This window comes from Eurosta solidaginis, chromosome 4, assembly GCF_040869045.1.
Source record: "Eurosta solidaginis isolate ZX-2024a chromosome 4, ASM4086904v1, whole genome shotgun sequence".
Taxonomy (NCBI): Eukaryota; Metazoa; Arthropoda; class Insecta; order Diptera; family Tephritidae; genus Eurosta; species Eurosta solidaginis.
In genome coordinates, this window is record NC_090322.1 from 7,040,806 (window position 1) to 7,055,053 (window position 14,248).

Sequence of the window (14,248 nt, forward strand, 5' to 3'; positions counted from 1 at the left end):
TGGGCTTTGGTATGCTGCATACCAAACCCTAACCACAATTCTTAGAATATTTTATAAGGAGTGGGGGGGGGGGGGGGGGGTAAAGCTTTCAAACGCAGGTCAAAGCACGATTTCCAATTAGCCTGAATTTTTCTACAATTCGTTTGAAGCACATTTACTCAATTTAATATTTTAACTTATAAAAGCCCAAAAGAGCAACAACCTGTGAAATCGATGTTGATATGCGCGAATTTAAGTACATTTACAAGTTCAAAAACAGTCTGAAAACAAATTTATAGATGAAAGCGAACATAAATATGATACGCCAAAAAAAGTAACCGAAAAATATAAATACTTGCGAAATATGATATAATCTTCAAAGTGGCGTTGAATCGCTTTAATGGGCAAAGCAAGTAAAAGGATGTGTTGTATAAAAAAACAATTGAAAAAGGTTACAAGGTCAGAGGAAGTCAAGTAAGGGGTCAAAAAATATTTAACATTCAGTGGAAAAAGTGCAAATAAATAAATTTGGAGGAAATGAAAAGGATGTGCTGCCGGTCTTCGTTTCCGGTGTGGTAGGAAAATCTTCATTAGCTGCAATTCGAGACTCACTTCCGTGTTACTAATATTCACAGTGACAGTGCGTAGTGTGTGATAAAAATGTGCCAGGATAGGTAAAGTGAAAAAGGCGTGCGTGAGAATTTCCCAAATTTTTACTCGGAGACATTTTTGTACATTGTGAGTGTCGGGTTACTTCCTAGTGGTCATCAATGAACCACTCGCTTTCTCTAATGAACTAAATTAAGAGTGAAAAATTCCACCTCAAAATAGTGCGCCCAGAAATCTGAGGCATCTTGTGTGCAGTCCTGGACATGACCAGAGAAAGTGAAGAACCGCCTCATATTTCTCCTCCCAGATTCAGCAAGAGAGTTTGTTGGTTTGTGCTACCGTCGGAGCATTGGTGCAATAGCTCAATAAGCAATCTCACCGTAGATATGTTTAGCTCATGCTAATGAGCACCTTGAGATCATCCCGATTGGTCCACAGCAAGTCCGATGCAAAACATTTTTTACCGTCATATCTGGGAATCCGAATGTAAGGACAACGTAATGGAAGCGTAAGCGTGGTGTTGGGAAGTGGTGTGCTATATGGCGGAATGCATAATGTAAGCGTAAACGGTACTGAGGCATAATGTGGGAAAAATTTACGTCATCAAATAAGACAAATAAAGACAAGGCAGGGAAAGGAATATAAAGGGAAGGAAAGGGATGGAAAGGTAAGGAAAGAAAGGAATGGAAAAGAACGGAGAGGAGAGGAGGGGAGAGGAGAGGAGAGGAGAGGAGAGGAGAGGAGAGGAGAGGAGAGGAGAGGAGAGGAGAGGAGAGGAGAGGAGAGGAGAGGATAGGAGAGGAGAGGAGAGGAGAGGAGAGGAGAGGAGAGGAGAGGAGAGGAGAGGAGAGGAGAGGAGAGGAGAGGAGAGGAGAGGAGAGAAGAGAATAGGAAAAGAAAGGTGAGGGGAGGAGAGAAGAGCTTTCTTCAATCAATTTATCAATAATTTTCTGTTATTTATAGAAAAGTGGTCAATTTGTTGTTTACAAATATATTACTTATCAAAAGGTTATCAATGTATTATCCAAAAGTTATCGATCTGCCATCGGAATAGTGCCAATTTGTTATCCCCATGTTATCGATTTGTTATAGAAAATGTATCTAATTGTTATCGATAAATTATCGATATATTATCAAAAAGTTATCGATTTGTTATGAACAGTTTGCAAATTGTGATTGTTGTGAAACAAATACCGATACAATATATAAAATCGATGACACATCTTAAGGGAGAGGATTGATCTAGAATTCTTCATAGTTTTTGTTTAAACAAATTTTTTCTCGATTTTCTTTTTTATACTCATGCTCACAGAGTATATCAAGTTTGTTCGCATAACGGTACCCGGTAACGGCATAAACTAATCGAGATAGATATAGACTTCTATATATCAAAATGATCTGGGCGAAAAAACGTAACGCGATAACTTGAGTAGGTATCTTAATGAAATTTGGTATGTAAGTTCCTGGGCATTCATCTCAGATCGCTATTTAAAATGAACGAAATCGGAATATAACCACGCCCACTTTTCCTATATCAAAAATTTCGAAAAACCGAAAAAGTACGATAATTCATTACCAAAGACGGATACATCGATGAAACTTGTTAGGTGTGTTGACCTAATGACGCAGAATAGAAAATTAGTAAAATTTTGGACAATGGGCGTGGCACCGCCCACTTTTAAAAGAAGGTAATTTAAAAGTTTTGCAATCTATAATTTGGCAGCTGAGTATGTAATGTTCGGTTACACCCGAACTTAGCCTTCTTTACTTGTTTCTTTTAATAAACAAATTTTTCAACTGTTTCGAGCTCTTTTTTTTTAACACTTTTTTTAAATTAATATGATAAAAATGCGAAATGTGTCTTTAATGCGAAAAAATGATTTACTATTATTAACATTTTTGTTTTTAATTAAAATAAAAAAAATTTTTTTTGGTACTCGAAATTTTTTTGGAATAATATCTTTTAATATAACTTATTGTCAGAATCAACCTTTGGCACTATTTTATTTCAGTTGATCACAGTTCTTTTCATTAATATCTACAAAAAGCATTTACCTCCTTAAATTTTTAAACTCACTCCTGTTTTCTAAAAGAAGCAAAGGTTTGTCTCAGCTGTGCGCACAAGCCTAATGAGGCGCATAAAGGTGTGCTACTAAAAGTGTCATATTAAGGTATTCTTGCAAAGCGTAACTAACTGACTAAAGTGAGAAGCTAACATGGAATTTATATTCTTTAACCGGATGATCCTGTATGAATTATTGCGGTACAGTGCGGCTTTTGCGGGAAAAACTATGCTCCTGAAGTTACACACATATGCGATAGCACAAAAGGGAGTGGGTGAAGCTGGGCAATAAACAGGACTAAGCAGTACATCTTAATATGTATTGGAATAAGAAATATATGACGGTTACCTATTGGTGTATGCTTTGTGTGATACATAGTATTGTGTTTTAAAAAATATGCTACCTTAATCAAATAGGAGAGTCGTTGCCCTAAAAATTGGTGGATAACCGCACAAAACAATAATTTACAGTATAGTCAGGGAAACAATATATACTTCTGTATACTTTGCAGATGTATTACAATACATGCATATTAGATAGAATATGTATGTGTGAATATAACACCTAATAAACGATACACAACCCTTCTAATAACAACTGCGAATTTAATATTTCAGCATCAACATTTTGCTTAAGGAATTTTCTTATTAAAATACCCCTAAGGTAAAAGAAAATAGCTACGCATTTAAACATACACACACACATTTCTGCACACGATTGCTTGCACAACTTTTAATATTATTTGAAACAGGATATTTACATATTATTAAGAATCAGATATGTTGTCTGTCTCTCTCTCTTTCTCTTACTCTTCTTGCTGACATACTGCACGCTAAGTAATTCAATCTTTTTGATTTCCTTTTATTCATTTACATTTTAAAATTTTTTTTTTTCAGATTTTTAGCTGGAAATCTTTTGTCGACGCTGGGTGCACGCACATTTTGCCCTTTACGTCTGCTACAGGGTCTGTGAGTATGAATATGCATTTAACATTTACATTTAAATACATATTTGACAAGCGATTGAAATTGAAACGAGTTCTTGAAGAAAGCAGTGATTCGATTTTATTCGAGCTTAACATTTTACTAAGTTTTTATAATTTTTTTTTATGCTACTTTATGCTCAACTTAATTTGCATATGCGATGTTATTTAAAGTGTTTATCGGTAAATTGATTTTTAAGATAAAAGGATTAGGATTAAACTTACGGGTTGAAATTATATCTACTAAGGAAAAGGGTTGTTTTTGTGATGAATATAAACTGTATTTACTAAACATAGTACTTGAAACCAATTTTGCAACAGAGAATTGAAGCTTCGTTGGTGTAAAAGGTCTCAGTAGTATATGCTTTTGCTTGCTGAAAACATATGCTAAAATTTCATTGAAAACAAATTTCCCGAAAAGTTTCCCTTTTGGGAAATTTTATTTTCTTGTCGTAAAAGTTTAAAAATTAACTAGGGCTTAGTAGTGGTAGTGAAATTTCGAGCCCCTAACGTCAACAGCTTGCATATCCTCGTGGAATTTCTTTCAAGTACGCTGTAATAGTGATTAAGTAGCCGTTTAAAAGCTTTTTTTTAGAAATTCAGAGTTGAAAAAAGGGGAGGTGTACCATACAGAGCTAAAAACGTATTTCGCTAAAATTTCGTTTTAAAAAAATTTTCTTTTGGAAAATTAAATTTTAATGCCGTAAAATTAAAAAAAAAAATCAGAAATGCTAAGTAGTGGTTGTTAATTTTATTACCCCTAGCGTCAAAAAGTTGCATATCTTCCTAACATTTTCTTCAAGTTTGCAACAGAGAGTTATGCTTCTTTGGTGTATTGCTTTTTTTTGCTGTTGTTGTTGTTGTTGTTGTAGCGATTAGGTTACTCCCCGAAGGATTTGGGGAGTGTTATCGATGTGATGGTCCTTTGTCGGATACAGATCCGATACGCTCCGGTAACACAGCACCATTAAGGTGCTGGCCCGACCATCTCGGGAACGATTTATATGGCCACATTGAACCTTCAGGCCATTCCTCCCTCCCCACCCCCAAGTTCCATGAGGAGCTTGGGGTCGCCAGAGCCTCATCTGTTAGTGAAACGGGATTCGCAGCTCGAAGGTGACGTTGACAATTGGGTTGGAGAAGCTATATGTTGCGCTACACAACCCCTTGTTTGCTGATAACATATTGTAACGAATTTAGTGAAATTCCTCTTATTTGCAACCTTCTGCTAACGTTCGCATCGCTAAACTGTTGAATAAAATAACTCCAATATTCAATAATGCAAAATGGTCTTTATTATACTACTTTGAAAATACTTCACAATAACACTTATACTTCGCAACCAATGGCGTGCTTAAATCAAACTGATTTCTGCTTACTCAGCTTTCGCTTCTTTTGTACTCTCTGCTGTCTCGTTCGCATACCTCGAGGAGTTTCTTCTAGAATTTACTACTTAGTTATCAGCTATAAACTTACTAGCTATAAACTACAGATGCACGTTTATAGCCTCTCGCATAACCATAAGCGCGTGTATATGTAAGTAATACTTCCACCGATGATTGCATACTTTTGTGAGTATCTCAGATATATGCATGTGTATATGTGAGAACTACTTTGCTGATGATTGCATACTTTTGTGAGTATCTCTCCTCTGCTTGTATGTACATATGTGTATACATAATGATTGATTTGTTTATCGTATCGGCTTAGAGATGATAGTATCCCTTAGTGTTGCTAATATTCGTCACAATATTATGCTAAAATTTTATTTAAAAAAATCGCGAAAAAGTTCCTTTTTGGGGAATTTAATTTTTCTGTCGTAGAAGTTAAAAAACTAGCAAGGGCTTAGTAGATATAGTGAATTTTCGCGCCACTAACGTAAAAACTTGTATATCCGCGTGACATTTCTTTCAAGTAGGCTATAAAAGAGATTGTATGGCCTTTTAAAGTTTTTTTAAAGAAGTTCGTAGTTGACAAAAAAGGGAAGATGTGCCACACAGAGCTGAAAACATATTACGCTAAAATTTCGTATCAAAAAATTTCTGTAGGGGTTACACAAATTAAATGGGGTTACACTGAAATGACAGTCCTTGGTCGGGAAAAATCCCGAGTCGCTCCAGTATATAGAACCGACTGCCTTGGGAAGCAAAAAAAATTGAAAAAAAATCTGTATAGTACATTCCTGATGTATTGTAATTTAGTTGTGATTAAATTTTAATTCAATGGAATGTGTCAAGTTCACAACGAAATTTGTACATAATAATGCTGAAACTATTTGTGCTTTGAAGAGCAGAAAACAAAAATTCCCAAAAAATTTCCCTTTTGGGAAATTTTGCAAAAATAAAATTTTTTCATTGAAAATGACATGTGATTAGTAAAATACTTTTTCGATCCACTAGCGTCAAGCGAGGGTTGAAACAGATTTCACATTTCTTATCTCCAGGGTTATCTAAAACCAATATCAGAATCGCCTGAAGGTATGTCACATTTAGTGTTATGTGTTCTACATGTCCGAAATACTCGTCTGCATCAACTGAGTTACGAGTGTTTATCTAGGAAGCATTTAAATAAATATTGCCTACATTTAGGCGCTTACGTTAATATTCTGAAATTTTTATATATTTAATTAAGAGATAGCTTAAGTGATAGTTATAGAGCGGGATAGAATGCGAATATAGGATACTGTTAACCAAATATTGCCTACCTTTAGGGGCTTAAGTATATATTTGATGATTTTCAGAGATCTAATTTAGATATAGCTTAAATGTCTTCGTACTTTGTCAGTTCCATGTATTGCATCCTTGGCATGAAAAGGTGGATCGATATTTTAAAAAAAATTCTTACTTTCTTCTCTTTTGTTTTAATGCAAGTTCTCAACAACTAAGCGTCATGCTTTGTGATTGCTATCTCAAAGTGTCCAAAGCAGATTGAAGCCAATTTCAGAGTTAAAGCATAAGTCTTGGAGCAAATGGCTTCCGAAAACATGCGGAAAATATAAAAAGGTTTTGAGATGAATAGCGAAACATAATTTTTAAGAATTTTTGCTTAAGAGGTTTGGTTCATTTTCAATGTTCAGAAGATAAAGATAACATATACATTTGTTTTGCTCTCTTTCATCTTAGAAACATAAGGTAGATCTCAAGCTTTCCTTTCTTTCGCTGTAAGTGCTGCAAGGTGTGCGGGGGCGCATACGCAATTTCGCTTAACGCACGTAATCATCAATTTCAAGTGTCAAGCAGTTAATTGACACACTGAAATACAATTGTAAAATATTTTCACTCAAAAGAAATTAACTAAAAAAAAATAATATTATGCAGGAAAATTCCTTGACATCGGTTCTTTTGTTTTATGGTTTTGGGATATGAAGCCAGTTCACACGTTATTTACTTTTACCTTTCCAATGCTTGCAAATTACTCGCTGGGGCACAAACTTAATTTTTCAATTGGCACATGCCAAAGCAACCACGTTAAAAGCGATTTTAAAATAATAAACGAAACTGAGCTGTTAAACTCATGCGTAGGCGCAACTGCTTGAAAAAGAAACAGAAAAAAGGTGAACAACATGCGGAAAAGTAAATTTGAAAATGAGAAATATGGACGCTAAATCATTCTTTTTTTTTGTATTTGCCTTTTTTTGGTTATTACCTACAGAAAGACTAATTACTTTTACGTATTTTACTTATTTGTTAAACAAGCCACGTTTTCTTTTAGTGTGTGACACTAAGGCTTGCATATAGGAATACGCTTGGTAGAACATTTCCCTGATGGGAAATGTTATGCAAAAAAAAAAAAGACATAGATAAGCAGAAAACACGTTACGTTTGTTACGTTTTCCCGTTAAAAAAATTATTATTACTAAATGATTAAAAAAAAAATACTTACCAACTGTCTTCAGCCCTTCGTATACTAATTTTTTAATTTTTCATGAATATTATATTATTAACAATTTTTTGCACAAATTAGATGTTCTGGTAAAATTTTGACCCATTTGTGGTCTATAAAGTTAACATACCGGCCACAACTGACCCATAAACTTTATCAAGGTTAGGCTTAGATGATACAACGATCAAACCCGTGAAAAGAAAACAATTTCAACTTACACCTAAATACCCAACCACGTGCTTTGTTTTTGTAAACATTTTGTGTATCAGTAATAAAAACTACGTATTTCCTCATGTTTGCTATTGTATCTCTGAAACTTTGTCTCCAACAAAACAGCAAAGTGTATACATCACTTGGTGCACTTGCATGCACAAAAATTACCATATGGGCGGAGACTTTAATTCATAGGTGACATGTTTGCCTTGAGTTTGCTGTGTGATTTCGCTCATAACAACTCACCGTGTACATTGTTCCCACATGACGCTATAGTGTAATGACTACTCTTACGCTTATATTCTCTATTACTCTACAGCTTACCAATACCATACTGTAACGAATTTGCTGCAAATCCTCTTATTTGCCCTTTTGCTAGGTTCGTATCGCTAAACTGTTGAATAAATAACTCCAATATTGAAGAATGGAAAAATGGCCTTTATTAAAATACTTCACAATAACACTCAAACTGTGCAACGAATATCTTAATAACCAAACTGATAGCTTAAATGAAACTGACTTTCAAAATAATACTGCTATTGCTCGCTAGATATCGTCTTAGTCGTAACTGCTTGACAACTCAAATCAAATTGAATTCCAGCGCCTCTACGATTGTCGCCTTTTATACTCTTTGATTTCAACCTTCGCATCTTCTAGAATCTACTAGTCCAGTAGCTCTCAAACTTCTCAGCTGTAACTACAATTGCACAATTTTATAGTTTTTCTCATTGCATACTTATAGGAGTATCTCAGATATATGCATGTGTTAGTGTATTGACTCTCCGCTGCTCGTATACGTACATGGTAGATATATGTAGACGCAGTTATTGTTTCGTTTATGTAGATACATAATGATTGAATTATTGATGTGCATTCACGTCCCTGCTTAGCATCGGCTTAGAGCTGGCAGCACTCCTTAGTTTTGCTAATATTCGTAACAATACATTATGCCTGCATTTACATTCTATATATGTATGTATATCACCCATATATCGTACCACTATCTTACGTTTACGCTCACACTTTACACATTACGCATAGATTCAGGATTCCCCCATACCGTGAGCAAATATGTTTACACATAAAAATATTATTAAATGTTGACGTTAAATGAAGCATTTTGGAGTTATATCACCACGACTTTGGAAATTATATATTATCTTACACCTAAAGTACTCGGGTCACGTTTGACCCAGTTGGAGGTAAGTTGATGGGTGAAAACAATTAAATTGAAGCTGTGAAATCGGGATATTATACTGCACTCAAATTCATCCTATTGAAAATTTAATTATTTACAAAATTTGTTTTAACTCTCGCACTGGCTGCGAGTCAATACTTTTAATACTGTTATCGCCCGAAATATTTTGTGAACTCTTTATTTAATTTTAAAGTTTAAAAGGCATGAGACGATTTGTGCATATATCTTAACTACTTGAATTAAATCTGCGTCATATTTTACCCATATGGGAATCAGCTGGTACCAGAAGAGAAGCAATAGCGATAAATGACACGAACTCATACAATTCATCATAAAAAGGTCGTATTTATTTACCAAGTTCAATATGTTGTTAAACATCAAGCGCTTAGAATCTCTCGTATTCAAAGTGTCCCATTTAGGAATAGAATTTAATAAATTGTAAAACCTGTTCTTAGCTAGCGGTCTAGCCATAGATTACAAATACATTTAAACTAACAATAAAATTTTCAAGTTAAAATACCTGTCAAAGATGTTAGACCTTTTCAATGTTTTATTAAACAAACAGTATTTTGTTTATTTCTATATAAAAAAAACACATAAACAAACCAGAGTTTCCTGTATTTACATAGCAAGAATAAGCAACAAGCGAAATTTTCCTTTCATCATCTTCCTATGCAAACCTCGTGAGACGAATAGGGAACATAAGTAATTTTCCAATGGACAAATATACATCAATCAGCATACAATTTTTCATTTCAAAGTATGTGTATTAAGCAAACACTTTAAAAGCTTTAAGGAACATTATTTTATACATTATTTGATTAAACTTTTTAATGCAGCCTACTTTTAGGAGTAGACACTTATAAGAATATTAAAACGGAAGAAAATAAATTAGCCAAAAAGCTAAATTTATCAAATATTTATGTATGTATGTGCGTTAGGCCGTAAGTTTTCTTTACTTGTGAGGGTTTTGGTTAAAGAAATCAGGTTCTACACTAAGTTTAATCGTTACAGAATATTACCAAAGGCGCCTAAATGCAGACCATATTTTGTTTAAATGTTTCTTATAGATCTATACTAACTTAAATGTTGCTGTAGAGTATGTCGGACATATAGAATACACTAAATGTGGCATACTTTTAGGCGCTTCTGATATTTGTTTTAGATATCGCTACAGGTAAGTAAAAAGGAAATTTGAAACGAGTCTCAAAAATTTATTAAATTATATGAAATGCGCTAACCATATATAAAGACATTTTTCTTTCTATGAAAGGAAAATCGGACTATTGGAATCACCTTATGTATGAAAAGATTAGACGAATTCGGAATAGGCTAGCATTGCTTAATAGCCGATGAAAGCGGAGTATTGGTCCATTTCAACTTCCACCCTTTAGGTATAACAGAAGCAATTTATTAGAATAACGATTTATTGTTCATTTACTCACTTAAGAAAAGGTCTATTAAGCAATGTATATTGGAATGATTTTCCGTCATCCCTTGTCAAATTTGGCTTATCTACAAACCAAATTTGAAAAGTGATGACGGAAAACCGTTCCAATATACATCAATTATCCACCCTGTCGGAAAATCAAAACAAAACGAGTTTAGTAGGCACTTTCGCCGTTGAAACTAGAAAAAGATACAGAAAGAGAGAGAGAGCAATTAAGGCTCTTCAAAATCTTGATAGTATCTTGGTTTTTCATAAGTGGCCAGAAAAACCGCTGATATCAGTTTTTCGTTCTTCCTGTAGGCATCTAGAAGGTAGTTGGGGACTTATGGTTCAAGTAAAATTTTCTAGTTTCTCTCTGGAATTCTTATGAAAAACTAATAAACGATGTCAAAGATCTAGTAAGCTTCCAAGTTCCTAAGATCCACTCTTAAGCTTCTATAAAAAAAGAACATATAAAAGACGCGATATACCTACGACGATGTCGACTCCGAATGGCAGCTGCAAAGCAAATACATTTTCTCTGAGAAGATTTTTATTGTAGAAATACACTTGGAGTTTTTGCCGAACAGAAACATTCCTATCCAGTTGAAAACATTTTTTTTAAAGATTTTGATGTTGCTCTTCGTGGGCCGTAAATTCAAGAGCATCGCTATGGTGGGCGAACACGCTACCCTTACACTACGGTGGACGCTAGTACTGTCTTTAAAATAAGCTGGACCGACCAACTTGCGTAAATTTCACAATTTTTTCCTCTCCTCAGCTTTATAAGAAAAGTCTAAAAAGTAGTTAGTTTAGCCTCTAATTCAATCCTCAAACCCTTATTTAGTCTTACACATTTTTTAGGGTAAATAATTGTATAATATAATAATAAATAGGGATTTTTGGTCCTAGTGACTCGATAATAAATTTTACTAATCTCTTGCGAATATTTTGTCTTTTTTGATAAAAAAAATTGCATTTTTGAAAATTTCCCAAAAAGGGAAATTTTTTGGGAATTTTTTTTTTTTAATATGAAACCGTGCTGCAAGGATATATGGGTTCAGTCAAAGTATTTATAAATTTCTTTATGAATTTTACACATTCTGTTGTGTAAAGTTTACTCGCATCTAAATTAATAAACCGAGCGCCAATGTTATTATAAAGCCATATACCATAAACCATAGTATGAATGCTATGCCGCCCACTAAAATATTCCTTCAACTACGTGCTTAATATTTAAAAACTAGTAAAACGTTACTCAGTGGTCATAACTAGAGTTGTCACGAATATTCGGCAACTATTCCGTATTCGGCCTATTCGGCCACTTTTTTTTGCTATTCGGTATTCGGCCGAATAGTACGTATTATTCGGCCGATTACCGAATACCAAATCCTGTAAAAAACACACGTTATATTACTCAAAATTATGTATTTATTCCAAATTACAACACTTGTATTTAAAATTCATCAGTTGTAATTTATGATGGATAAAAACAAGCTTTTCAGCATTTTTGGGTAGCAAACGATAACGCTTTTCATCGTAAATGTTACCATCCTCAGAAAATAACCTCTCGCTATACACGCTACTTCCAGGAGAAGAAAGATAAACTTTAGCAAATTTCGAAAGGTTTGGGTATTGTTTTTCGTTTACTAACCACCTTCCGATCTAGGCGAACTGTTTTCAAATAAAAATCCAACTCGTTTGCGACAGCATTATTCTCCAGGTCCTCCTCATCATTAGCATTTCGCATATTATATGTAGCGAGTTCCTCAAAGCAGTTCCACAAACCGTCGTGTATTTCAGTAGTCCTATCATTTTCATTCAAGTTTCTTTTCTTATGAACTGGAGAAGAATCGTCATCGGTACTACTAGATTCATCACAACTAAGATTCATCATAACTAACTCACCCCGACAAGCATGTATTTTGTGCCGAATATTCGGCGGCCTAATATTCGGCGCTTCGGCCGACAGCGTTGCCGAATATTCGGTATTCGGTATTCGGCCAATTCACTATTCGTGGCATCTCTAGTCATAACTCCCTTGTATGTTCAGATGGGTAGTCTACTTTTGACATAATTATCTCCTATAGTACTAGCCCAATCACGTGTTGGCTCAGCTGCTCTTCTTGAATTTTTTTCCTGTTTTTTTCACGCTTCGTTTAGAGTGTATCAAAGTGAGGAAGATGATTCAGCAAACAACCAGCGAAAAATCCTCAATTAGACGAAAATACTCATGTACTCGTTAAAGATAAAAATTCCACCGAAAGATACACGGAAATTTTAGTTTATACAATCCTTGCAACGCAACGGACCTAACGCCTTTAAATTATTCTTCTATGCTTTCTATACGTGTCTTTATTTCTTCTTATAAATATTTTCCAATCACATACCAATTGCAAGCCAAATTAAAATGGCGCCCAACATGGGGCTCAAAAATATTATCCTTAGACTAAGAGTCTTATGCTCAAAACGATGGGCTAGCATAGAATGTCGGCATACTTGTTTGCAACCTAGGCAACAAACTTCTTTTTCCAACCATATATACCGGCGCACCCAACGTGGGGCTCGAAAATATGGCCCTTAGGCTAGGAGTCGCATTCTCAAAACGACTCTAGTTAACACACTATTTCCATATATTTTAAAACGTTTATAATGAGCCATACTTCGTGCTAAAACCGAGAAGGACATGTACAACTTAATGTAAATTGTATTTTTGAAGCCAGTTTGTTGAAAAGCGTTTTTAAATTCCTCAGCTTTAACTTATTCTTCGATTGAAAACTGACCAAATTTTAAATATTTTTATTTACTTATACAAACATATACATATTTGAGCCTGCGTGAGTGGCTGATTATTTTACTCATATGCCATGGGTTTCAAATTATCACACATGTCGTATGTTGTTCACATGACAATATTCATAATGTCGCCTCTGCGTTGTTCGTTAAAATTATTCAGTATGTAATTTCTGCTGAAGAATCTAGTATGAGGTTCACAAATACATAACGTAATCGAATTAGGGTGTTTCATGTTGAGGTGACAAATTTTTGCTCTTAGTATAGGAACATTAGCGAGTTACGCGGAACTACATGCTTGAGTTGACACAAGCGTAGTTAGAAACAAAGAGAGAAAAGACTCAGTAAGTTAACATAAACCAAACGTAAAAGTAAAAAAAAAGCCATATAATTTGGGAAGTAAAAAAGGGGAACTGGACGTAGAAAAGAAGGAAAAGAAGCTGAAAAAAGAAAATTTAATCAAAGGGAAAAGGTACACCAAATTGATAAGAAAAGGAAAATATAAACTGAAGAGAAGAGGAGAATGGGCAATAACAAGGATACCTTGTGAGCATTATTATGGCATGGTATTGATAATTCTGTTGATGGAAGTAATAATAATGAAAAGAAAAGAAATACCATAGACGGTGTTGACGACGAAGGCGAAGTTAAAAATGAAAAAGTGTACTGCTCATTTTACTCACAGTTACAGTCAAGTTTGTAGTTACAATCACGGGTGCGCTCACAGTTTCAGCTCGAGTTACTACGGTTAAGATTTAGAGAGCACAGTTATGGCCACTGTTAAATTTGGGGTTACGATATGTCTTATGGATACAGCTAAGATTAAAGTGTCGCTACCGTGACTTCGGGTTTTTTATGGCTAACTGTGCGATTATGGGTACCGGCTGCGAGTTCGTTCATGATTGCGGGAACGGCTAGATTGCGAATACGGCGAAGGTAACAGTGACTGCTACCGTTGATGTTTTAGTTACGGTTAGAGTAAGTTATGATTGTAGTAAAGGTAAACGTTATGATGGTTACAGCTTGTGTTATAAGTAATTGGGGTTACGGTTTCCGGTACAGTTATGGTTATATGGTAATAGTTGCAGCTACAGATAAGG

General features: G+C 34.7%; 1 protein-coding gene across 2 annotated transcripts in view; it reads left to right on the plus strand.

Annotated features, from left to right (window-relative positions):
- The window catches only part of Lgr4 (Leucine-rich repeat-containing G protein-coupled receptor 4), a 162,449-nt gene that overhangs the window by 121,498 nt on the left and 26,703 nt on the right, over positions 1–14,248 (plus strand). For both annotated transcript variants that reach the window (XM_067779896.1, XM_067779897.1), the window contains exon 11: positions 3,548–3,619. In XM_067779896.1, the coding sequence (XP_067635997.1) occupies positions 3,548–3,619 (72 nt within the window). The remainder of the gene's footprint in view (positions 1–3,547; positions 3,620–14,248) is intronic.